Source organism: Thunnus maccoyii, chromosome 23, assembly GCF_910596095.1.
Source record: "Thunnus maccoyii chromosome 23, fThuMac1.1, whole genome shotgun sequence".
Lineage (NCBI taxonomy): Eukaryota > Metazoa > Chordata > Actinopteri > Scombriformes > Scombridae > Thunnus > Thunnus maccoyii.
The window spans coordinates 25,869,453-25,896,816 of record NC_056555.1 but is presented as its reverse complement, the minus strand read 5'-3'; the positions used below and the strand labels follow the sequence as shown (position 1 = coordinate 25,896,816).

The 27,364-nt window shown below is 40.8% G+C and overlaps 1 protein-coding gene and 1 long non-coding RNA gene across 2 annotated transcripts in view; both read right to left on the bottom strand.

The window, feature by feature from the left end:
- Window positions 1–27,364, bottom strand: part of LOC121891173 (potassium voltage-gated channel subfamily D member 2-like) — an 83,980-nt gene that overhangs the window by 8,864 nt on the left and 47,752 nt on the right. Inside the window, exons 5-6 of the mRNA XM_042403958.1 lie at window positions 1,745–1,907; window positions 324–422 (exon numbers count right to left, since the gene is read on the bottom strand). Of these exons, the coding sequence (XP_042259892.1) occupies window positions 324–422; window positions 1,745–1,907 (262 nt within the window). The remainder of the gene's footprint in view (window positions 1–323; window positions 423–1,744; window positions 1,908–27,364) is intronic.
- LOC121891175 lies at window positions 8,609–15,690 on the bottom strand. Its single transcript, XR_006094048.1, has 2 exons — window positions 11,950–15,690; window positions 8,609–9,760 (listed from the first exon to the last, which is right to left on the bottom strand). It is a non-coding gene; the product is annotated as an uncharacterized LOC121891175 (long non-coding RNA).

The following is a 27,364-nucleotide window of genomic DNA, read 5'->3' as shown; positions in this document are numbered from 1 at the left end:
AACATATAAACTGCAGGTCAGAGTAGCTTTATGACCCAGTGGGGGAAATGGAAAAATGTTAATGTTGAACCGATTGATATATTTATAGCTTGACAGATAAGAAAGAAAAAAGAAAACATGATGGATCACTGACTGAGGAAAACGGCAGCGTGAGGAGGTAAACAGCCAATCCCCCTCCAGCATGCAGCAGCCTGCAGCGCGTTCGGTCACAGCTCAACGAGAGAAAGAAAAACATGAAAAAAAGGAAGAAATCAAAGGATAAAAAAAAAAAAACACCAGCACCACCCGACGACGATGGATGACGACTGCATTTCCGTGGTTACCTCCTCGTCTGGGCCAATCAGCAGCTGGTTGCGTTTGTACTGCAAATAAGCGTTAGCCCCTCCGCTCTTCACCGCGTGAATTCTAGCAAGCCTGGTTTTCTGTTTGTGAACACACACACATGTCCATTTAGCCTGTCCAATTATCCTCTGTGTGTGTGTGTGTGTGTGTGTGTGTGTGTGTGTGTGTGTGTGTGTGTGTGTAAAGTGACGAGACAGAGCAGCTGAGTTAAACTGCAAAGACAGACTGTATCTGTGGAGAACAGAAACACTGAGGAAAGATTTTGAACCCCAGAATCTGTCTGATCAAATAAAGAGATAAAGAGGTCAAAGTCCTAATTATCATTTTGAATTTCATAAAAAAAGATTCATTTTTTGTGATCTCAAAATAATTATTTTCAAAGTCGTCTACTTGTGATTATCTGACTCAAAACCTGAGAGGTTCTGCGATGGCTTTGTGACCTCAGTTTGGGGTTTATTAAGGGATAAATTCATGTATTAGACTGAGCCCTGGAAGCCAAGAGAAATGTTTTCCTACAATCTTTTGCACAAAATTAAATTATCTTGTGCAAACAAGACAACATCTCAAACAACATAATAACTTGTGCAAAGAACATATCTTGCACGGTGAAAATTAAAATCGGCCTGAACATAACTTCTCAACAAGATAATAATGTGTGCAAACAAGAAAACAGTTTGTGCAGACAAGATAATAACTCACGAAAACAAGAAAATAATTTGTGCATACGAGATCATTTCTGCAACAGAGATGATAAGTTGAACATGAAAGACAGATAATATCTCACATGAACATGATACTGACTTGTGGGAACAAGATAATAATTAATAAAAGTTAATTTCTTGTCAATATTTTGTGGGGCTTCAGCGGCTCTGAAGGATAAATCATAATTACGAGAAAACGAATGTCTGTTTTGGTTTTGAGCGGAGCGTCTCGTGTGATTCAGACAAATGTTGATCGTGTACAGATTTTGGTATTCAGACAGCAGCAGACAGAGAAAAAGATTCAGCTGCTTCATGTTTCTATCGGCCTCCCAGTGGGATAAACAAAGATCTCCAGCTCAACCAGAACAGTCATTTGTTGATGTTGAGAGGAAGTAAATCCTGGACGCAGCTCTGTCCTCTCTGCGTCTTCCTCCCTTTTCTCCTGTGGGTTCTGCAGAAGCTAAGATTTCTAAATTAAGAAGAAAAAGCACAAACTCAGCTGCGATGGGACATGACGAGCTGTGCTTCATGATGAAGATGAAATCTGCTGCAGTAAAAAAAACTCACAGTGTTAACGTTCACATTTGTTTCTATCTGTCCGGGCAACAAACAATCTGACTTCTGTCTCAACAACAGCTACGTAGAACAGTTTCTCAGTGAGTTGGAGGAAGTTTAAAGGGGGTTAAAGGTCGTGTCATCACCTTCTGAGCTCGTCTCTTCTCGGCTCTCTGGCTCTGGTGGTAGATCCGGCTGAAGTTGGAGACGATGACGGGCACCGGCAGGGCGATGACCAGCACGCCGCTCAGCGAGCAGATAGAGCCAAAGATCTTCCCCACGATGGTCTTTGGAACCATGTCGCCGTATCTGAGAGAGAGAGAGAGAGTCAGAGGTCAGAGGTCAGAGGTCGGGCTTTGACTTCAGGCTCTAATACTGATAATACACGCGGGATGGTCACACATGTTCTCACCAAATGTTACTGCAGTCTCTTCAACTCTATAAATCACCATGAATAGAAATAGAGAGTATTATAACGAATAGTTTTTCTAGTTATAGTGAGAGAGTTTACTTAATAAAACAAGATTTTTTGCTCATTATAACGAGTAAAACAACTCATTATAACATTAAACAAGTGATTTTTCTGGTTCTAAGGAGAAAAGTGTTATTAGACTGTAAACTGCTTGTTAATGTTTGAATGAATCGAGTCTAAATGTCTTTTAACGCAGAATTAAATACATGTGTTTGTTTTCAGACGTTTATAACAATAAAACTCTTCATCATTACAACCAGAAAAGTATCTCAGAATAAGAAAATACATTTTCCTGTTATAAGTATGGAAGTTCTTTGATGTTGTGCAAAACATCTTTTTTTTCCCCCCAAATTTGCTGTTAAACTCGCACGATGTTAAAATATTTACAAGAGAAATATAAACGATCATAAATACTAGAAATTCTGCACTGCAAACTATAATATGGTCAAAACATTAAATCCATATTTTTGTGCAAAATTGCAAATTGTAAAAACTCTAATTTGTAAACTATAGTCAAGGTCATCAAATTCCCTATTTAACAGGTATTCATATATATATATGAATATATATATATATATATATATATGTGTGTGTCAGAGTCTGCTCTCCCCCTCACCTGTTGCTGTGGGAATCATCCAATCATTCAGTCTCACTCTCTGCTCTGCCACACCCCTCATTAGTTCAACCACCTTCACCTGGCGCTCCCACCTGCTCATCATCTGCAATCAAGCCAGTATATAAGCTGCCTCGGCCCACTCCCTCCTTGTCAGATTGTCTACGCTGCTATGCTCAGTCATCTTGCTATCTTCACTGGACTGCCTTCCCGGTTTCTGATCAGCTTGTCTTCGACCATCGCCCCTCGTCTCTGCCCCGGTAAACCCACCAGCCTTCTGTCCCTGACTCTGAGTTCTGCCTGCCTGTTCCCTGGTCTTTGTCCGCTGTGGGAGTGGAAGATCCGGTGGAGCCATACTCATTAGAACTGTGTTTCTCCGACCGTGCTACTATTGCCTTGACATCGTGTGAAATAAAGACTGCAAAGTTTATACCAGTGTCATTTGTGCTGCTATTGGGTCCATCCTATACCCGTTACATATATGTGTGTGTGTGTGTATATAAAACAAGGTCAGAGAAGTTTTTAAAAACTGTGTAAGCTGCTTTATACATGTAGAGACAAATAAACAAAACTAGAACTAAAACATGATCAGGACAATGTTGGGGGATCATGATAAATATAAAGTGTGATACTGAATGTTGGAGAATAGTTATGTGATGTATTTGTGTCATTTTCATCATCTCCTGATATGAAAACCAGCCCCTCACACACTTCCCTCACAGTCACTTTTCCTTTAAATTGTCCATTTTCCAGTTTGCTTTTAATTCAGGCTGAAAAATCCACCACATATGTCAGAATCTTCATTTATATTCTGTATTTCCATTTATTAAAATGTGTAAAAATGAAGCAAACAGTGTGCGAGTCTTAATATTTATTCCTGAAAGATGATCAGTTACAGAAAAAGCACTTTCCTTTAGAATAAACAGCTGCTGCTTTATGAATAATGAGTGTAAACGCTGCTGCTGATGACAGAAACTCAATGTGTAAACTAAACGCTACTTTTTCCAACAATCAGCAGAAAATGGAGCTGATGCAGCGTTTTGTCCCTTTTCTGAATGAAGCTGCAGTTCAGTCGGCGTCCACATGGAGGAGCCAGAGATCTGCAGAGTTCATTATTCTGACTGTAAAACATCACAGCCTGTAAACACTCTGCAGGCAGATGAGCTCATTTAAAGTCCTGAACAACATTCAAACAATAAAAACTCTTCAACAGCGTCTCTGCGCTGGTCAACTCTCAGTCCTCTTTAAAAACACGTCTCGTTCATTATTATCAGACACAGAGAGATGTATATTCTACCTGATGGCCGTCCTGCCTTCCCAGCATGCTCAGCGATCAGATGTTCAGTCGGAGGAGAGCTCAGTTTGTCTCTGCGGGTTTCTGTCTCCATCAGCTCAAATTAAAATCCTGCAGAGAAGCTGCAAGAAACTTTATTCACACACCAATGCTGCGACAAAACGAAGAAATACACCAAGAGACGAGACGTGTTTGATCCCTCGAAGTCCAAATGCAAAATAAAAATGAGACTAAAGTCATCTACAGAGACAGAAAACTGATGTTCTGATCTAAAATATACATTTCTCCCTTTTATTTTTCTCAAAGAACACAGGACTTCCAGAGCTACTGCTGCAGGAGACAAAAATACCTTAATTCATTTGTTGTAGATTATAAAATAAAATAAATCTTGTACGTTAGTGTGCGTCATTTGTCTCAGTCTGTTTATGTTCTTTGTATTTATTGTTGCTGCTCTCTATTTTTTTTTTAACATACAGTCATCAAAGGGCATTAAAATAAAGGTCGTAATCTATTAGGGCTGCAACTAATGATTATTTTTATTATCGATTAATCTGTCAATTATTTTCTTAATTAATCAATTAGTTGTTTGGTCCATAAAATGCTGATCAGTGTTTCTCAGAGTTGAAGACGACGTCATCAAATGTCTTGTTTTGTCCATAACAAAGATATTCAGTTTGCTGTCATAGAGACTAAAGAAACCAGATAATATTCACATTTAGAAAGATGGAATCAGAGAATTTTGACTTTTTCTTCTTAAATGTTTAATTGATTATCAATATAGTTCACAACTAATCAATTAATCAATGAATTGTTGCAGCTCAATAATCTACAAACTAAATGTTCCAGTTTGAACTTTTTATCAGCTGCTCAAACAACAAACTGACAGGATGAACCGCTGCTCCATCAAACCTGTCTGACTGGAACTAATCGTCTTAAATCCTGCAACAAACGTCCGACGAGGGACCAATCGGGGGCCTTTAAAAGACGGAACTAGTGTTACGTTTCTTTTACAGCATCATGAGCGCTGAAACATTTAGTCGATTGACAGAAAAATGATCACAACTATTTTAATAATGAATTAATTGTTGAATCAAAACATTCTGTAGTTCTTGTAGTTTTCTTAATCTTATTCTGCAGTAAAATACACATTTTGAGGTTTTCATATGTTGTTTAGGAGAGCAAGTAAGTTGTTGACTTCGGGTGTTACGAACCTGTGGCGACGTTTTTGAAGATTTTCTGAGACTAAACAATAATAATCAAATAATCAATAATGAAAATAATCATTTGTTGAACCACTATAATTATTATATACTATTAAAATAAAGGTTATAATCTACAAAATCCTCATGTTTCATTCTGGGTGGCATGCCGACAAACAGCCAACCAGGGGTCAATGGGGGGCCGACCGGGGGCCAACAAAGGGCCGACCGGGGGCCAACAAAGGGCCGACCGGGGGCTGCTAAAGACAGAAATAGTGTTACATTACTTTTACAGCATCGTGTGTGAAATGATTACAGACAGTAATCGGCAGTAATTCTTGCTGCTTTAATGAGCGACTCCACACAAACAGCAGGTTCATGTTTCACTCGTGTTTTAAGATGCAGACGACCTTCATCTGACGGACACAAACATCTCTGTTTTCTCTGCAAACGTCTTCTGTTCTCTCTGAGCCTGCAGTGATGAAGGCGGCGCTGTTTTTCCACCACGGCTGCTCAGTGTGTGTTCAGGGTCTAAATCTGTTCTCAGCGCTCGCAGCTCTGTGTGTCCACTGCAGTTTAATATGAGAAGACACCAATTAACCTCCCGTCTCCTCGAGACAGACGATGAACAGTGACAACGAGGACGAAGGCTGCAGCAGCGTCACATCAGAGTCCTGCAGCCTGTTTGAGTTCAGACGTTCAACGTCCACAGTTTGCATCCGTTAAATAAGAAAAGGTGAAGAGACGAAATGTAACGATGGTGATGTTGATCTGAAACATGATATCTGATCTAATTCTTGCTCTCCAGAAGATGAACCCTTTGGATTTTAATGACCACATGATGTTTCCTCTGGCGCCACCCGCAGGACAAACTTTACATGTTTATCTCAGATCTTAGAGAAACTGTCTTCTTCTCTAACTTCATACTGTCCAGCTGTCAAAGCTCTGCCTCTTTTCACTTCATTTAAACCCTGTTTCTGCGCTACTCTCTACCTTTGTTCCCAAACAATCCCACAATGCATTCTGTCATCAAACGTCATCAAAATTACAAGATGGCGGTATTTGCAAAACAGCCTGTTATTTTGGTTTCTTACCATCCAGCGTATTCTGTGTCATTTCATGCTGCATTCTGATTGGTTGGTTTGTAGTAGCAGCAGTCACATGGTGTGACTTTGGTCCTAAAATCATCCGTCGGTGGATTCTCACAGTGAAATCTCAGTCAGAACAACATCACACAGAGTGAAGAAACCTTCAAACTGTGGAAATCTGAACAACAAAGCTGATGTTTTATACCGCTTGTAATATAGTTTTATATATCGCAAGCTGGCAGTTATGAACGCAGCTCTGTGCAGCTGCAAACTAAGTCTGTTCCGTTCTGTCGTCTTTTAAACTCGAGTGTCTGCAGTCACTGATTTCCTTTTAGTCTCTTCTTAAAACTCACTTTCCTGGTTTTACCAGAGTTTTTATTTTCTTTGAACTTTCTTTTATTTCTGCTTCTTTTATTTCTGCTCAGTTGAGCCTTCAGCTGTGATGTTTGTTTATTTTATTTTATTTATTATTATTATTGTTTTCTTCCTCAAGTGTGTTTTGTGTCTGTTTGGCACATATGTAACACACCACTCTGTGTGTGTATGTGTTATTAAAAAGAAAACCTAATAAAAAGTAAACAACAACAACAACAACAAAACAGCAGGGAAAAGGAGATGAATTATGACCTTTTCTGTTTTCCATAAAAACAAATAAATGCTGTTTGTGCGTGTGATGAGCTCTGCAGCCTGTAGGAGGCACTGACGACACTTTACACTGAACGAGGCTTAATGATTAATTGGAAGCTTCTGTATTAATGAGCAGCAGATCCTTGATGAAGGACACAGTCATATGACTCTGACACACACACCTGTACTCTGACTGTGTGTGTGTTTCTAATTCTGTATGCGTGACAGTTATTGTGACACACACACACACACACACACACACACACACACTGACAAGGTCGCAGCCTCTGATTGGCTGTGAGCGTTCAGACGCTCTGACTCAAGGTTCGGAGGTTTGAAGGAGGAGACGAGGTGATCAGTCATTGACACAAACTTTGCCGTCACCTTGGAGAGCACGTTGCCATGACACTGAAACTTCCTCTACAGGTGAACGCAGAGCAGAGAGCCGCCTGGTCTGAGACTGAACCTTCTGCTTTAAAAAGTCTCATTCTTGTAGTTTTGTCATCTTTCCTGCCACGGTTCTGCTTTACGGAGCTTTTATCAGCTGCACTTCAGGCACAACCAGTGAGGTTCAAACGCAAATTAACAATGAAATCCTGCAGAGACACGACATGATGTAATCAAATGTTCCCGAAGGCCTCGTTTTAGTTCCCACATGTGAAATGGAAACGGGTTTTTCTAGACTCAAAGCACTTTTACACTACAAGCCACATTCACACGCTGATGGTTCAGCCTTCAGGAGCAGTTTGGGGTTCAGGATCTTCAACATGCGGTCTGGAGGAGCCGGGAATCAAACCGCCGCTCATCCGGTTAGTGGACGACCTGCTCTACGTCCTGAGCCACAGCCACCCAAATGTTTGTTTTATTTTCTCAGAATTGAACAGAGAAAACGGAGCACGTTACCCGAAGAAAAAACTGTTATAAATAATAATTAAATAAAAAATTAATCCAATTACGAAGAAAAAAAACACATAAAAGAAATATTTAAAAATAATATAACAGAAGGTCTGCGCTACGAACCGGAGGTGTGGAGTTTGAAGACTCTAGTGAAAGACTCTATCCAGGTGCATTATGGGAAATGTAGGATCCAGTGTTTGTGGATTTTACAGGATCTATTTTTAATATTTGATGTTGTTTTTATGTTCATGTCTTTGTGTTTGCAGTCAGAACATGTTTCAGTCAGTTTGCTGCAGAGAAAAAGGTGAACTCGACTTTCCTCAAAATCACCTTCATCATCAGGTAACGCACACACACACACACACGCACACACACACACACACACACACACACACCTCCATTTTATTGACCACACGAACCCTACAGAGAGACGTGTGGGTGTCAGTACGTCCTCTGTCAAAACAAACAGATATTGACTCTGATGCAGCTGTCAGCACTTTCTGCTCCCGACGGACACACAAGCAAAAAAAAAAAAAAGTCCTTTAAATCATCATTTGTCCAGAAAAGAAAACGTCAAACAAACTGAAACACTGCAGATCTTTAGCTTCTAGATAAGAGAGAGTTTAATGTTTAATATTCAGGAAAACGTTTTCAGGCTGAACTGTGATTATCAAACTATTCTTCTTCTGGTGTTTTCATCATCATCATCATCAGACTGCGGTCAGTGTGTGAATGTATGAAAGTGTTTCAGTGCAGAGAATGAATATGAATGAATCTCTGCTGCCCCAGAAAACTCATTAAATATACATATTCATATATATAATATTTACATATATTCATATTTATTAAATGAAAATACAAACTGTGTATGTTTCCCTTTGTAGTTTAATCATCTGTTCACTGTTTTATATCAGCTAATTGGTTTCTGTGATGATGGTTTGTATGGCGGTTAACATCATTATTATTGACACAGTTTCCCAACGTGTGTGTGTGTGTGTGTGTGTGTGTGTGTGTGTGTGTGCGCGTGTGTGTGTGTGTGTGTGTGTGTGTGTTAACATCATATTTAACGTTTCATGAAGTGAACTCATGCGGCGTCAAGCGCTCGCTACGTCTAAATCATTTATGCTTTGATTTGACCAAACGAACGCCACCTCGCTGCTGCTCCTCCGCCATTAACAGGAAGTGCTCGACAAATCGCTCACACACACACGCACACACACACACACTCACACACATGCTCACACACACACACGCTGAAATACAAATGCTCTTCAGAAGCGTGTGTGTGTAAAATGCTTCTCGTTTAATGAGAGGCCACATTCATTATGGATTAGTGTTTTCAGCGTGTGTGTGTGTGTGTGTGTGTGTGTGTGTGTGTGTGTGTGTGTTATTAACAGAGAGGCTGTTCAGGCTGATGTGACAGACAACACAGAGGGTTATAAACAGGTTATATTCATAATTAACAACATCTGGTTCCAACAGGCTAAAGTGCAGCAGAGAGGATCAGACTAAAACCTGCAACAACTTTTACATCCAAACACACGAAAGACTGTTTGCTTTTAATCTGAATTTAAGACATTTAGATTTTAACCTAAACAAAGAAACCTGAGTTTAACCTTCAACGAAAGCTTTTAGTCCTCAGAGACGATCTGCACCAGTGAGGTTTAACTCTCTCAGCTCTGTCTCCTAGAAGTTACCTTCATATTCGACTGAACTGCAAATATGTTTGATAAGAAACGTGACGCTGCTGAATCAACGTAATTGTTAATGAACATATTTAAGTCGCTGCTGTATATGTGAGTGAAACGTTCGACCTCGTTGTTCTTTTTCCCACCAAAATGTTGCAGTAAAACATCAGCTGGTAGAAACTGCAGCAGTGTGAAAGTGTTCAGACTTGATCCTGGTCTCTGTTTCATACAACAGCAGCATCTTCATCACCGACCTGAACCCGACCTCCTCCTTCCTCCTCCCGCTGCAGAGACACATGAAGCTTCATCATCACTGTGAACATCATCCAGACAGAGATTACACAACGTCACTATGAAAACCTGTATAACCTACGTATATACGACCTCCCAGTTCAACCTGAGCATCAGGTTAGCATCTCAGGTGTTCTGTGAGCTAATCTCAGTCGTCTATTTGCATCCAAATGCGAAAACATTGAGTGAAGTGAAATCAAGACTTCTGGGTTTAACTCGCAAACTGAGGGTTTAAACCTGCAGCCTCCATGATGTAAAACAAGAAAGAAACTCTGTCAGACCATGACTGGACCCCAGTCTACCTGCTTACAGGTCTCGTTCTTTCTTTGATTTAGTGGCAGGTTTGTTGCAAAAGTTGTGATTATAAGAAGAAGAAGAAGAAGCTGCGGCTGAGTTTTATTCATCTTTCTATTTTTAAACACGTCACACTAACAGATTGAAGCTGTCGGAGTCATCATCCATCTTCTTCTTTATGAGTCATGTGGACGCACGAAAACATGCAGAGAAGGACGAGCACCTCGATTTGTTTGACCTCTGACCTCAGAGCAGAGACACACTCGTAGGAAACACATCCATCATCAGGACACACACACACACACACACACTGCTGTACACACACACACATATGCAGCTCATTTTAAAAACTCTCCTGTTTCTGACTCGTCTTCATCTTCCTCACGACTGACTGACTCGACGTCCACACTGAACTCAAATGTATAAATTCATCTTTCAGTCACGTTTCCGACAAAACGTCACTCAAATTTCAACAGATTTAAAGTAAAAAATGTTTGTTTCCATCCTGCTGTTGTCGTCGACGTTAAACTGTTGCAGAAGAAGAAGAAACAACGAGATGACGTCATTAAAAGAGTCAAACGTGATGGAAACAAAACGTTTCTGTTAGTTTCATGTGTCGATGTGAGGAAGGTTACAGCCTCCTCATCATCGCTCCACACAGATCTGATGCTCTTCAGATGAAGCTGAAGGTCATTTAAGTTAATTGACCCTTTAAACTACAGTTATATATATATATATATATATAGTATGTATAATTTCATATGTTTGAGAGGATCTGAAGGACGGCTTCTAGAGCTGTTTGTTTCTCATGATTAAATATTAAAGAAAAGCTTCTTTGATCATCAGGTGTTTCTTCTCTGTGACCAGAATAAAATCAGCTGGTTTACGCGCTCAGACCAGCAGGGGGCGCTGACACACAGCTGGTTACACAGGAACCAGGAATTAGACCCCACCGCCTGAGTCATTTACAGTAGAAATGAGCTGTGAGATTCATTCATTAAATTTACATCTGCAGGGTCTCACAAACACGAGTCTTTAAAACGCAGAGATGTGAAACTCTTCACCATGAAATGTTTATCAAACTGAACTGGTTTCTGGTTTCTGTTTTTTTTCTCCCTCTACAAACTGGTCTGAACTGGTTTCTCTAACAGCCTTTTCTCTCTCTGTCAGCCTGTTAAAGCTGCAGAATAAAAACATCTTTTGTCTTGTTTGTATTTCAGTTTCTCCTCCTCATGTTTCTGGTTTAACCTCATAATCCAGTTACACGACACAGAAACGATCATGCAGACAATGACGTTTGTAGATTTGCTTTCAGTCCAAAAACAAGCAGCTCTGATGTCAAAACATTTACTCTCCACGGCGGAGAAGCCTGCACGTGCACATTGCGGATGTTTAAATGTAACATTAATGCTGATTGTACATTAATATCTGGTTTTCATTAACATAACAAAAATACTCCTGCTTCTAACAATGCAGATATGCAACAATGCAGATAAAAAACAGCCTCCAGTTAAACCGACCAACCGTCTGTCTGTTTGTCATGTTGTTGCTGGGGATGAGTATCAACAACCAATATATCGATAAGCTTCTGAATCAGCTATCGGTATTTATGTAACGTTAATTCATTCTAACGGCAGTAATGTACCTTATTTGACACCTGCCATAAAATGGAGAGAAGAAGAAGAAAGCGCCGCCCAGCCAGCGGCGGGCCGAGGAGAAGTGGTGAGTTTACAGCTCGCAGCAACTTAACATGATATTCTAGTGCAGACACTAGACATCACCCGCTAACGACGTAGCGAACCAAATTATGGAGAGTAGTATCAATAAGAGTATTGATAATTATCAGTATCAGTATCAATATTGATAAAATCCTGACATCTCTGCTTACATGTAGGTTTGTGTCCTTCGAGGCTGCCGTACTGCGACTAGATGAACGTCTCCGCTTCACGGCTCCAGGACTGACTGAGTGAACCTGACCAGGAGTCCAGCGTGCGTGAACCGTCCGTCTAACAATAATCGAATAATCGTGAGGAACACGAACAGGGACCGCCTCCCTGTGGGCTCTTGATTGGCTGCTCAGCCACTCACTCATGAATCCTGTTGTTTCATTGGTTCTTTTTACATCCGTTAGTTGTATCATATGGAGGCAGATCAGGAGTGCATTTCATTTCATACTGTAGAACTGTAGTAACATCAAAGACCTTACTATTGTCAGGTTATTAACCCATTAATGTCACCATATTATTATGATGCTGATATAAGCTTATTGTTGTTAATTCTTTCTGATACTACCAGGATCTGTCTGCTGTTAACACCAAGCTATTACCTCGTTATTACTTTATTGTTATTATGTTATCAGAATATCATCCTGCTGTTACCTTGTTATGTTATGAATGTTGAACATGAGTTTTGCTGGATGTTAACATCCTGTGTGGTGATCTGGTGCACAGATGCAGGTTGATGCCTCCTCTCAGCTCCACACTAACAATAAACTCTCTGATACTGAACACTGGAGCATCGCTGCAATCAGAAAAAAACAAGTTCACCTGATCTGATCCACATTATCATAAATATCTAAAATATCAGAACCACAAACCTGCATGTTCACATGAAAATAAAACATCAACACGTTGATAATGTTAAAATAATAATGATAATTTGCAGACTTCCTGATGATGCTGTGATCCACAGTTTATCCTCCAATGTTTAAATAACCTCAGTTTCTATCAGGTCATTATTTCAGCAGTCTGATTCCCCTGAAGGATCATTAAAGATGGATCTTATTTATCTCTGTTTCTGCCTCTCTCACATTCATCCAAAGACAAACACCAATTAGGAAGCAGCTGAACAGCAGAAGAAGAAACGAAGAGGACGAACAGAAAGTAAATGAAGAGAAGAAGAAGCGAGAGAGGATGCAAATGTATTCCTCAGCTGTTGATGTTCGGCATTAATAAGGACTGAAAATAGACCCGCGCTCACCAGCAGCAGCTCGGCTGTAACAGCGAGCTGTGACTCAGTCGGTTCAGTTTTAATGTCGAAGACTTCTCTGAATAAACAGACTGATGACCTGCTTCCTGCTTTCATCTCTAATAGACACACTATTACAACGGGACTCATTCAGTTCAAAGAACACGTCACACACGTAACACATCACTACAAAAGAACCGAGAACCCTTACTAAAAGAACACTAGAGGACTAGTGGAACCACCTAAAATACCACCTCAGCCTCCTAAACGACCTCTAAAACCTCCTACAACACCACTTACATGACCACAAGAACCTATTTGAGACAATTAGAGCCTTCCAGAGGACCCCTAGAACCTACTTCATGGTGACTAGAAGCACTTAAAGGACAAATAGAGCTCATTAAGGAACTTTAGAACCCTTTCAATGAATACTAGAACCTCCTCAATAACCACAAAACCCAACTACAGGAACCCTCAAAGCACCCAAATGACCACTAGAACCTTGCTAATGAACACAAGATAAGAGACCTTTAGAACCTCCTAAGAGACCACTTGGCCCATAAGACAAGTAGAACCACCTTAAAGAGACCAAAACACCCTCAGTGACAAACAGAATCTCCCAAAGGACCAGAAGAACCACATAAACCTCTAGAACCTTCTTAGTGTCCACAAGATCAACCTAGAACCACTTAAAGGAGTGAGACCTATGCAGTGTCCTCGGTGACCCCTAGAATCACCCAAAGAATCACTAGAACCTCTTCAATGCCCACAAGAACTATCTAAAGAATGAGTATAACCATTTAAGGACCTTTACAAGTCATTGCTGGATCGTAAAGGACACCTATCAGTTTCTAAAGGACCACTAGAACCTCCTGCAGGATCTGTTATAAGTCCTTAGGGACCGTTACCTCCTCAGTAACCACGAAAACACCCGAAAGAACAACTAGAACCTTCTCAGTGAACCTTACAGGAACACTTGAACCACCCCAAAACCACTAAAACCACCTAAATGACTACTCTGCTCAGTGACCATCGGACAGGAACACAAGAACCTACTAAAGGACCACTAGAACCAGCCAAAGTACCTCTAGAACTTCCTAAATGATCCATATTTCCTACACGACTGTCAGGAAAGCCAGCTGTGTTGTGTTGGAGGAAGGTTCTGCACAAGGACAGATTTGAATTCTTGGATTGGATGATGACATCACTTCCTGTTGCTGTTGGTTCTCTTTTCTTTAAATCTGTTCTGTTGTTTGATATTCCCCGTCTGTCCTGACTCTCTGTTCTCTAATGTCAGATAATAGCAGACTGATTGAACAGCAGTTAGCAGCTGACAGATGCAGCACAGCGACGCTCATTTAAAACTTTTCTATTAACTCTGACCTTCAAATACGAACGGCGGCGAGGACGAGGACGGATGATTAGGAGAAACAACATGAATGCTCAGATGATTTGTGTTGATGAATGAATTCCTGACCTTCACCTCCTGCTGCTGAAAATCAAGACCATCAAACTGGAGACAGATGTGTGAAGAATATTAACGTTCTTAAAGCTTTAAGTTGCTTTTTTTTGTTTCAGCCACAGACACAATAATTCTTCCTCAGCAGCTCTGCAGCACAGCAAGCAGCCATGTTTGGTCGATGACGTCCTCACAGTGACACTCGACTTCTTGCTTCCTCGCAGAATATTTTGTTTGGAATATTCTGCGACACAGAACGTATTGAGCATAAAAGCCTCTGTGCACAAAAATCTTTACTGCTCTTGAGGACTCCTGAACTTCCTCAGAGACTCCTGGAACCTTAAAAAAGTCACAGAGTCATTAAAATTAAAAGAGTTCATCCTCTGGAGAGCAGGAAAACCTGCCCAGTGGATGCTGAAATGCTGCTGCAGTAGTGACTCAGATAAGAACAGGAAGTCATCTTGTTCTTTTTCTCAGAGACTTTAAATCTGATCTGGGTTCAGGTGTGTGTCAGGAAGCGGTTTAACAGCAGCTTCAGCTCTTATCAGATGGACCGACTCGTCCTCCTCCGTCCTCGCTGTCCTCCCTCCGTCTTTACATATTAATCCCTCGCTCCTGCAGAGAGATAAGAACTTCCTCCTCCGTCTGTCTCTACGAGACTGAAACTAGCTGCTCGTCTCTCTCTGAGATTATCTCACTTCACACTTCTTAATTACAAACTCACACTTCAATTATCCACACTGAGACTCTCTGACCTTCACTCAGAGAGAGAGAGAGAAGCTGAGAGTGGATCTGATCCACTGCAAAACCAAAGAAACACAACAGTCAGTTTACAGAATGTGGTGTAAATGATGGTGTTTAGCACACAGCTGCTTTATGCAACAGGCAAGATGTTGGAAGATAAAACACAAACAACTTAAAATTCATTGTGATAGACCCCCCCCCCCCCAAAAAAAAAACAATCAAACAAACAAGAAAACCGAAACATAAACCTTAAAAATCAGAATGAAACCAACACAGCGATGCTCAATGTGAGAAACTTGCATGAAACTTCATATTTACAGCTTCTGTTTCTGTCTTCTGACGCTTAAAAATAGAAATTTAGTGCAATGATAAAAACTGTCGGAGCTGAGTTGTGTCTTCTTAAAGTTTGCTGTTAGAATTTGATATTTTGACCAATGTAAAAGAAAACTGAATAACAGGTTATCATTTGATGTATTTCTTCAATATATCATACATGTTTCAGACAGTGTTTAAGTTCAGTTTAGTGTTAGTTTGTGTGTGCTGTGTCTATTCTAAACTTAGTTCTTTGCTGTGTAAGATGAGGCAGTTGTGTGTCTAACAGTTCAGTTTATTCTGTTATACCTTTACCTGAGCCAGTGATAAGATAAACTGTAGTTATGTAGATGTTTATGTGTAAAACTGATCAGCTTTAGAGGATAGTGTGGTTTGTCCTTAATTTAATATAGTAGTAATGTTATTTTGTGATGCTACTTGGTGCTTATGTACTGTCATATATGGTCGTGAAGAAAGTCTGTTCCTAGATTAGCTGAACTTTTGACTTATGTTTCTATCTGAGGGTTGCTGACCTGTAAGGTTAGTAAACAGATGTCTTAAATTCTGTACGAGTAGTATTTAAGGGACTGGTTAACCTTTCAGACAAAGAAAAGATAGCTAGGTGGTATCTTTGTCTCCAGAACTATGATGCTTTATACTTCTGATTGTATTATTTGATTACACTATTTCATAACCTGACAATGCTCTCTTTGTGTGTTTATTGAGTGATCAGCAATTTCCCATTACACCAATTAAACGTGTCAGTCGCCAGTCAGAGTCAAAGTCTGACAAAGATTACCCTACAAAGGATTTGTGTGAATTAATTTAGACCTTTATATAAACCAGAACCAGAACAGCCAGCAGCACAAACAACAAACACATGAAACAACAGCAGTTCACCACAAAATTATCAGTTCAGTTCATCTCTCATATAACACCTGTTCAGGATCCAGTAAAAACCAAAACAGAAACACTCAGTTCAACAGTATTTGTTAATGTTGGCCAACAAAAATAAAGCAGAGTAACCACACTTTTGATCTGCAATCGATAACAGAGATCGCAGATATTGATCTCCTATAAATCTATTTACACAGATAAAAAGGGAATAACTTAAATAACACAGTTGGTAACAAAACCATGTGAAGATTTCTGCAGCTGATTGTGTCGACACTTTTTACATCACTTCCTGTCTGACATCAAGAGGCAACATCAAACAAAAAGCAGCCAACGCATGCTGCCCTCCGTCACACTGATGATGTTCCTCTCTGATCATCATCAGTAAAACATCTTTTAAACACGCCGAGTGTTTTACAGTCGACTCGCAGGCTGATGAAGAGGAGGATGAAGTGAATAATCAACCAAACAGACGGCAGGAACGGTCTGTTTAATGACATCACAACATGGAGAACACGACCACAGCATGAGGATTTCCTGTCCGACAATCAGATATTTGTACAAACCAATCAGTGCTTCTTATAAAAGCTGACGACTCCATCAGCTGAGGAAGTCAAAATGATATGAGTGAAAGCTCCGGAACAGCTACTGAGTGGTGAGACTGGTTTGGGAACATGAAATCCAGTTTAAACTCTAGAGAACGTGAGTATGTTTTAGAGAAAACAATGAACTTTGTGTGTGAGAGATGAATTATCGGTGTGAGAATCGAGCTGCTTTTGAGAATAAACAGAAAACAATAAATCTCGGTGAGAGCAGTTTGTCCCTCCGAGACGTTATCGACTCTCACATCTGCAGCCATTTATAAAAAACAGACAGTTCTGTTCACTCTCAGTCTCAGTGTGAAGCTTTAACCTCTCAGCGGCTCGCTGACTGATCGATGACATCACAGGGGGAGCTCAGCTAACGATCTATTGATCTATTGATGTGAGCTAACTGGACTCTGAGTCCTGCCGCTCTGACGGCTCTCTCAGCCAATAATCACAGCCGCTTCATCCCTCATCCTGCTAAATCGAAGCTCCCGCCGACAACGCCGCCGCCGTGAGACCAGTGATTTGGCCGCTGAGAGCAGATATACACAGCATGTGGAGAAGAACGACAGCGTAAAATGAAGTGAGAGCAGCGATAACGTGGCGTTCTGTCATCAGCAGAGCAGACGGTCACACTGAGCCTGATCGCATCCTGCTCCTCAACAACACACATCAGCTTCCTGCTAACGTCTCCATCTGATCTACGGACATCAACACACGTCTTGTCCTGCAGCTTGTTGAACGAGACACACATTCACATCCAGGAGCATTTCTGATACTTTTCTTCATTTTAATAAAACAAAACAAGACGTTTTAAAACATGTTGATGATTATTTCTGACTGCAGAGAGGAATGAGAAGTCATTTCAGCTGGACTCTAATAAAACTTCTTAATTATTCTGCTGTTTTTGATATGAAATAAATATAACTGCTCCCAGTGTTCATTACATTACTGATAACTGACGGCAACATATTGCTGCCACCATGAAAAAAAGAAAATTGCTCAGTTTCTCATGATAACAAGACAATGTTGCTGTTTTAATGATACAGTCTCTCATTAAAACAATAAACATCTCGTTATAATAACATACAGCATAACCCATCATCATTATAATGAAACAACTTTCTTGTTTTAATGATAAAACATTTGTTTCCTCACATAACAAGACAAAGTAATATGTTGTTATTTTATTATTAAATGTCTAATTATGGACTAAAGTTTGGAAGTGCTGAGCTAACGGCGGCGCTGACGCATAAATAAACGGTCACATAACGTGGAATAGTGCACTCAGCAACCAGCAGACTCACATCCATCATTAAGAGGCGGAAACATGAATCCATAGTTGTAAAATAAACATCGCAGCAGCGTTCACTGGAAACTAAATCTGATGCAATAAATGAGTGAAAGAAGCTACAAAAAATGAGAAATCCCTCCTGAAATATGACTTATAAAGCTGCATGATTCTGCAGATATTTCATATAAATCCTGTGTGTGTGTGTGTGTGTGTGTGTGTGTGTTTAGCTGGATTATCATGCATTGTGTTGGCTGGAGGGTTAGAGGATCAGACATGGTGATTAAACTGCCACTGAAGGCCTTTTGGCTCTTTAATCTGTTGAACAGGGACCAAACTGAACAAACAGCCAGAACACACACACACACACACACACACACACACACACACACACACACACACACACACACACACATGCATACACACACACACACACGCACACACGCACACGCACACACACGCACACACGCACACACACACACTGATGTTTTATATGAAGTCTCCACATAAAACAAGTCTTTGTATAAAAGAATCAGAAGTTCAGACGTCGAGATAAAACGTGAAACTGACAAATGTTGAGATGAATTTACAGTGAATGATATTTACAGCAGAGTGAGACATCACAGAACAGAAAACATCTTTCCTGTCTGAAGCCAGTCAGGTGACTGATGGTCACTGTTAGCATCAGTGTGTGTGTGTGTGTGTGTGTGTGTGTATTACAGGTGTGTGTGTGTGTGTGTGTGTGTGTGTGTATTACAGGTGTGTGTGTGTGTGTGTGTGTGTATTACAGGTGTGTGTGTGTGTGTGTGTATTACAGGTGTGTGTGTGTGTGTGTGTGTGTGTATTACAGGTGTGTGTGTGTGTGTGTGTGTGTATTACAGGTGTGTGTGTGTGTGTGTGTGTGTGTGTATTACAGGTGTGTGTGTGTGTGAGTGTAGAACACAAACACTGTTTATCTGTTTCTACTGCTGCAGCAAAGGATTCTGGGACAGCTTTTGGTAAAAGATGGTCTCGTGTTTCTGGACTGAAGGAGGCCAGAGAGGTCACATCATGTGACCTCACATGATGAAGCCGCGTCCAAACGAACCAAAAACACATGAAGCAAAGTGCGACTAAACATCCTCATTCTAATATTCATAATCAAATATTATTATGAATATATTCTGTTGTTTGAAAATACAAACAACAGAATATTACAACAGTGTGATTATATAACAGGAGGCTTCCAGGTGATGGGCATCGGTCAGGATGCAGGAGACCATGAAAACTGGAATTCACTCTCAAGATATTTATTTAATAATGTGGATTGTAGAAGTGTATGGAGAGAAGCGGGGGGGGGGGGGGGAGACACACATGGGTTTATATCTGAAAGAAAAGAAATACAAGATTAAATGAACAGAAAATTATTCTCATATCTTTAAAAAGGAAATAATGTTTCAACAAAACTAAGGACAATAAACTTCTTACCAATTCTGCCGCCCCGTGTAGAAGTGAAAGAATGAATGACAGTGAGGGATGTGTTTCAATAGGACTAGAGTGCACAGCTGAGATGAATCAAGATGATGAAGCGTGAACCAACCAACCAATTAGTGAGAAGGAAAAGGGACGGCAGGAAGTCAGGTGATGGAAAAGGAAGTGGAAAAATAAGGCAAAATGAGTGAATCTTTACAACACTGATCTTTGATTTTCATCATCATACTTCTGATAATAAAAGCAGGAAGCAGTTTGTTTATATTCATCAGGCTCTCATCTGACTTTGAGCCTTTAACACTGAGATAAAGTTTGATTCCTCCTGCTTTAATAAAACAGGTGAGTCTGTTCATCTCTTCACTGTCAGCAGCGACAGGAAGAAGCTAAACATGCTAACGGTACGTTATCTGAGGACTCTTCATCCCTGGGGGGGGGGGGGGGGGGGGGGGCAGAGGTCACATGATGCTGTTTCAGGTGAGACGGGTTCTGTTCACACATCATTTATTTTCACCCGTAGCACAGCGCTAACTCTCTCAGACGCTACTTCAGGGAAAGGAATAAATGAAAGCAGTGTCCATAATACATGTGAGGTAACATGTGAGGCAGCGTCAAATGAATCAAATGAAAACTCCTCACATTACGCAAAAGCCCGGAGACTCTCTGTGGTTCCTCAGTTTTATTAGCGGGAGGTAAAGACGCAGCAGAAGAAGAACCGGAGGGAAGAAGGAAGCAGCCTCAGCAGGCGGCTGATGAAGCACATTATCCTGCAGCCGACAGCTCGCTGATAAGACTTTAGACTCAGTGATAACGAGACTATAAAGATGCTGCTGGAAGCTGATATTTCTGAAAATATTTCACACTCTGACAATAAGCATTATAATATATAAAAATATCATAATAAGCATATTCAAAACTGGAAGCTTCTTCTGAACACGGTGACACAGATTTGGTTTTTGGAAGGTTAGCATTGAGGCTGTACTCAGACAGATGAGACTGATGTTTTCCTCCTCGGTGCGACTCGTTTCAACACAGATCAACCACACAGAGACGCTGTAGAGGAAGTGGTCTCGCTCTGCTTGTGGCGGGAACGTCACCTGACCTCCATCTGATCGACTACAAGGCTGCGAGTTCGATTCAAACGGCTCCTGAAGGCGATATTTTATTTCCCTGGATGGCGAAGTCTCTGCCTCTGATTGGCTGACCCTGATATTCTTACCCTAACCAACCAACGAAGGCAACCAGTACTCGCCAATCAGAGGCAGAGTAGGGCGGGTCATGACTTCACCATCCTTGGAAAAAAAATCTGGCCTCCTGTAGCTAGGAGCGCTTTGCATGCTGGGATGTTGATGAGCAGCTAGCAGCTAGCAGCTAGCCGTTGAATGAATGGACTAACAACCAAACACGTCCTGATATTTGGGCAGATTGACCTTCTTCCTGTGTCATCTGACCAATGAGAGGAGAGAACGTTCTCACCTAGATTCTGTCACGTCCAACGCCAACAAACCTCTATCTACTCACAATTCATACAAAGACAAAAAAAAACCTTCGTTACCATCAGGATGTTTAGATGTTTAATCCAGAAGTTCTTATCTCTACATCTGTGGTTACAAACAGGAAGTGCAAACAGACTTTTCATTGTGCAGATTCACCAAAAACACGTCTGAGTTAAAGCGAAGCAACATTACAGACGGTTTTAATGGTCTGCTGCTGGTCTGTTTGACTGGGAACGCCTTCGCTGTGTCGACCAGCATTAAATGAAGCAGATGATGTTTTTATTGAGGTCACAACTTGCAACCGAGCATGATGGGAACTGTAGTTCCAAACCTCAGAGCATGTTCATCTGAAATAGAAATAAGAAAAAAACAAAAACAATGAAAGTGTTTACTGTTCTTCACACTATCAGCAGAAGGTCCAATCAACACGGTTCTTATATTCCTGAAACGCACCGAACGTTAAAGTGTTTCAGAGACTCATTTTGATTCTGGTTACATTCAAGCTTTTATATAAATACAAAAAAAAATCCCAAACAAACAAAGCTACTACACTAAAATATGAAGTGATTATTATAAAGCAGCACTTAACAAACAGCAGGTCTGACCTCTCAGCAGCGGAACATATTTATACAGAAAACATTCAAAAACACTCAGAGTCACTTTTTAAAAGTGTAATAAAACCTCTGAACCGTTTTCAGCCCGTTCATGCAAAAATCCAACATCATTATCTTCCTCCACAAACGCTTCTCCATCCTCATTTATCATAATAGTTTCCTCATCAGCAGAAAACTTTCCCGCTTCAAGCGTGCGTAAAAAAAAAAACTTTTCTGCAATATGAAGAAAAAGATTCTCTTCCTTATTATTAAATCGTCCGGTTTTCATTCTCTAATTTCATACTTCATACTCTGCTGTTTACTCCTCCGTCGTCTGCTGACCGGTTCCACCGAACCTCCAGAGAATAAACAGTCTGAATATGGAGCTGCTGCAGGTGCGTGAACACGTGTTACAGTACGTCTATAGTGTACATATTGATATACGTCAACAGAAGGTTGTGAGAAGGTTAGTGATTTATTTAAAGCTGATGAGAAATGACTGGAGCTTTTATATGAGCAGAGCAGTGATGTGTGTGTGTGTGTGTGGAGGTTATATTAAAGTAGTATTAAAGTACTAAAGCCTGTCAGTCACTGTTAACTGTAACAGTGAAGAGAATCTCTGCTGAATGTGTTTAAATGAATCTTTCCTCTCTGTGTGCTAAAGCCATTAATGAGCTTTAATCCAATTAATGTAAACCTCATTTACCGCCTACTGACACACTGATCGCTGCCACACACACACACACACACACACACACACACACACACACACACACACACACATTAAACCTTTTAAAGTCACATGATCAATGAAATCCCAGAGAAGCAGAGCAGGTTTGTTCATTTCTTGGAGGACTCACTTTCATTACTGCGGTTTCTGAGTTCTGAACAGGAGAACAAACAGGAAGTAAAGAAAGAAAACCTCATTATTTGGTTTGAAACAGAACCTTTCTCTACAGTATGTGGCGTTCTTCTCTCCATATGTTTGACAAGGACCGTATCCTTTAACCCATAAACCCTTTAACCCGCGGTGACACATCAACCCTTTCAATGTTCCTCATACAGCTTTATCCTTGATTTTAACGCATGAAGTCCCTGAGTGACATCTACTGAACATCCTGGTGCAGTCATGTGACCATGTGTGAATCTGTGCACCCATGACATCACTTCCAACGGTCGGTTTCAACCTATTTAACAATTCTGATGCTTTAATAAGACGTCCTGTATTACATGTAACCTGTTCTGACCACATATCGTTATAATATATATGTTACATTACAGATCTTTGACACTGAAGGTAGAAGGTGTTCCTCGTGGTCCATTTGGTCTGTTTTATATTCCCCATAATGTTCCTTTAAGGAGACATGAGTCCGGGTTCTTATGGGTTAATATCACTGCTCATTCAATATTAATGTTTTTTATCAGCCTCAGACCATAACTCCATACTCAATGGATGGACTGAATAACTATTTAATCTAAAACTATTGAGTGATATTACTGTCTCACCACCTCAGCCGTCATCATTCAGACAGTTTGAGACCTTTGTACTTTATTAGCAGTGAAACATCGTCCACAATGTCGAGTGGGAACCAAAACACCACTACGGCACCAAACGATCCCAAAACCACAGAGAAAAAACACCAAACTGAACCAGCTGACGCAGAAGAAGAATGAATACAGTGAAGTACTCAGGTTCAGGTTTTACAGGATGCTGTTCATGTATGGAGCTCTCTGATCTGGTGGAACCTCAATGGATGAAAAGTTTTCCCTTTAAATTGGTCAAGAATGAACATTCAGTCTCTGTAATTATTGAATTTCATCCTAAAATGAGTGATGGAAGTACCAGTGCTGCTGCGGTCCAGATGTGACTAAACATGACGTCCAGCTAGCAGCCTGTGATGCTACTGTAGAGACCAGTGAAAAGACTCTTCAGTTGTATTCTGGGAATTGTAGGATCCAGTGTTTTGGGGATTGAACGTCATTGAATTTCCATCTTTCTGGATTTTGTTCTCTGGATTTTAACACCACACTGAAGAACAAGAAGGTCTAAACTAAAAATATCTTTTATAGGAGAATAATGTTCTCATTGGAAACCCTGAAGTCTGCTGAGTATTCAGAGAGTCTGAACTACTTGTTTCTGTTCTCTGATATTTGAGCCTAATTTTTGACTTTTACAGACTTTCTTGTGTACGAGCAGAAATTCAGACTTGATAACGGTGAGTCTGCTGCCAAGATCATTATGAGCAATACACAGTCAGAGTCTAGAGACTAAACGTCCGGACATGTCAGCATCCGATGTGCAGATTCTGATTTAAGAAGAACAATAAACACTGATCGTACCAGCAGTAAAGCAGAGAAGTCTTTCCTGGATGGCGTCCATATAAACAATGAAAGAGGTTTTCCTCCTGTTCATACTGGATATTAAAAGATCCTTCAAATGTGCTTTTATGTTGATTTGTTGATGTGAAGCTTCTATTCAGCTTCAGCAGTCTGAGTTAGTCATATCAAGTGGATATCTGACACATTTACAGTCTTTTTAGCATCAAATTCCCTCTTTGTGTTTCCTCGGACAGTGTTTCCCTGTTGAGCTGCAGGTGGAAGTATAGTAACAAAAAGAGGAACTTTGGCACTGAAAAGACTGTAACGTTGAAAGATATCTACTTGATTTAAATACATGTTTGCACAGAAGGAGGACTGTGGATTTACATTGTAAGGTCATTATGAAGGGATCTTCTAATGGTCAGTATGAACAGGAGGAATGATTACAGCAAGAAACACAGCTTTAATGTTCATTTGAAGACTGACTGTTGGTTTAAAACTGTGAACTCGTCCTTTAACTGACTGACATCAGCTCTGCAGTTTTATTATTATCATATTGATGTGATTCTCAACTTGTGAAAACCTGTTTGCACAAATCTGGTGAACACGATCAGCACGACGTCACCAGAAGTGTCGACGCTTGAACAGCAGACAAGAGTTCAACTAAAAAGTCGTTTTTCTGAGTATTTTAAACGGTTTGGTGTCAGATCCTGCAGGTTCTGTTCTGACTTCAGAGGTTCACAACTATAATGAAAACCCAGCGTCACTGCTTGTCAACGTGTGTGTGTGTTTGTGCCATCATGAAGGTCAACTGTACACTGTCACCGCGTCAGCGTCGGGTGACAGATTTATCGGACAGCGAGGTGTCAGTCAGCAGACGGGAGGACTGACTCCGGATGATCCGCTGTGACTCGTCTCGCCCTCGGCTGCTGCAGCGACGCCGGAGTCGACCAATCAAAGCCCACGGACAAGGATGAGTGTGTGAAGCCGGCTGTAATTACAGCCGACAATGTCAAATCTTCACGCTGATAGGAGGCGACAGAAAGGTGAAAGTGAAACCGTGTTTCAGCTGTAGACATGCGGCTGGTGCACACATACTGAGAGACTGCTCATATCTGCATGTGATTAAATGTCAACATAGAAAATAAATATAAAAAGTCAGAAGAAACACAAAGGAAATACAGAGCCAAAAGGTTTCATCCATCTGTGCAAACCTGAATCTACAATATTATTCAGAACAGAAAGGTACAAACATCGTAAAACATGTAAAAAACGCTTTGATTGGTCGGAAGACTAGAAAGGTTCAGTACAGTCCATTTACATCTGGAGATTAAGTTCCTTATTAGAAATTCTAAATTGAGCGCCGTCACGTCATCAAACATCATTATTGATTAACGGCGACGTGTTGATGACGTCGTCCTGGAGTCACATGATCAAACCGTAGACCTGCTCGTCGTGGTGATGGTAGACGTGAAAAGAGGAAATATTAAAAACCTAAAACAAAGCATCAAACATTCAAACATAAAACACAGTGGGAGAAATACTTTTATCTCTGTTGGAATAAAAGATTTATATTATTTTAATGTTTCGGTGGCCAGAAGCAGAGTTCTGTCAGGACGCTTAAATCTCACAACCGACCCCAACAGGATGAAAACTAAAGTGATGACACAGCTACATTCACTTTGTTTTTGCAAGAAATACAATACTATGTATACTGACAGTAAACATTAAATATGTGTCTTTGTCTTTGTCGGTCTGACCTCTAATAAAACCGGCGCCGCGTTGTTGCCGTGGTGTTTGGTCGGTGAGGAAGGAGGATCGCAGGAGGTTTATAAAGCTGCACAGACTTACAGAGAGGCAGCGTCTGAAAATATCAGAGCTGTGTTCATTCTTCATTAATCTGTCCCCTGCTGCTTCATCCAAACTCTTACTCATCCTCCTGTCAGCCTCGCGAGGAGGAGGAGGAGGAGGAGGAGGAGGAGGAGATGGAGCGAGGATAAAAGAAAATAGATGGAGTCCTGCGGGAAGAGTTCTGTCTCATCCCGGAGGACGAAACAATAAATCTGATTTATTCATCAGCCTCTGAAGCATTTCTAACGTGACTAATTGAAAAGCCAGATTATGTGTCGGCCTCGTGCTGCGGCGCTGACCTCTGACCTCCGGAGGCAACCGCTGGGTTTCAAGCGGTGAAAATCTCCCTAATGAGCTGACTGCTGTAAATGTAAGAGCTCACTCTCCCTTTGCTCGCTGACTAATTACTGTAAACCGGTTTTTAAACACTCGCTGTCATGGAGGCAGATCAGCTTTCAGTCCCTGCGGCGGCTCCGCACTTCCTGTCAAACTGAACTCGTACGGTCCAATCACAGCAGAGGAAACGCCACCACGGATAAGACTCATCGCCTCACGTTTGTACCACTTCATTGGAAAAAGACGTGCGTGTTTTCTGTCGGAGCTTTTGTTCACAAAACATCAACGTTTGTATGTTTGTCACTGGTGGTGATGAGAGTTTAGAAACAAGACGTTGTTTAAGCAGCCGGTGATGATCTCTGAGCAGCAGTTTTTAATTTCATAGTTTGAAAGATGGCAAAAGATTGAGACACATTGAGTTTAATGCCAAATGTCAGCAGGTTCACATGGTGAGTACTGGATGTCATGCTGATGTTTAGCATTTAATATTTAGCATTTTAGGATGTGTCAGTGTGTGATGTGTTATTGGCTCGTAGTGATGAACCTACAGAGAATTATCAGCGACTCTGCAGCTTTATGTGAGTTTCAGCTCATTGTTTATCTGTCCGACTGTTCTGGTTCACTCTCAGCGTCTCATAGCGTCATTTTCAGAGAGACAAAGCTGTAAAAAGCCGCTGAACACTACCTGCTAACAGTTAGCTGTAGACTACCTGCTAACAGTTAGCTGTAGACTACCTGCTAACAGTTAGCTGTACACTACCTGCTAACAGTTAGCTGTACACTAGCTGCTAACAGTTAGCTGTAGACTAGCTGCTAACAGTTAGCTGTAGACTACCTGCTAACAGTTAGCTGTAGACTACCTGCTAACAGTTAGCTGTAGACTACCTGCTAACAGTTAGCTGTACACTACCTGCTAACAGTTAGCTGTAGACTAGCTGGTGAACATAGTGGAGCATTTAGCAGCTGAAGAGCCAGATGTTTCCCTCA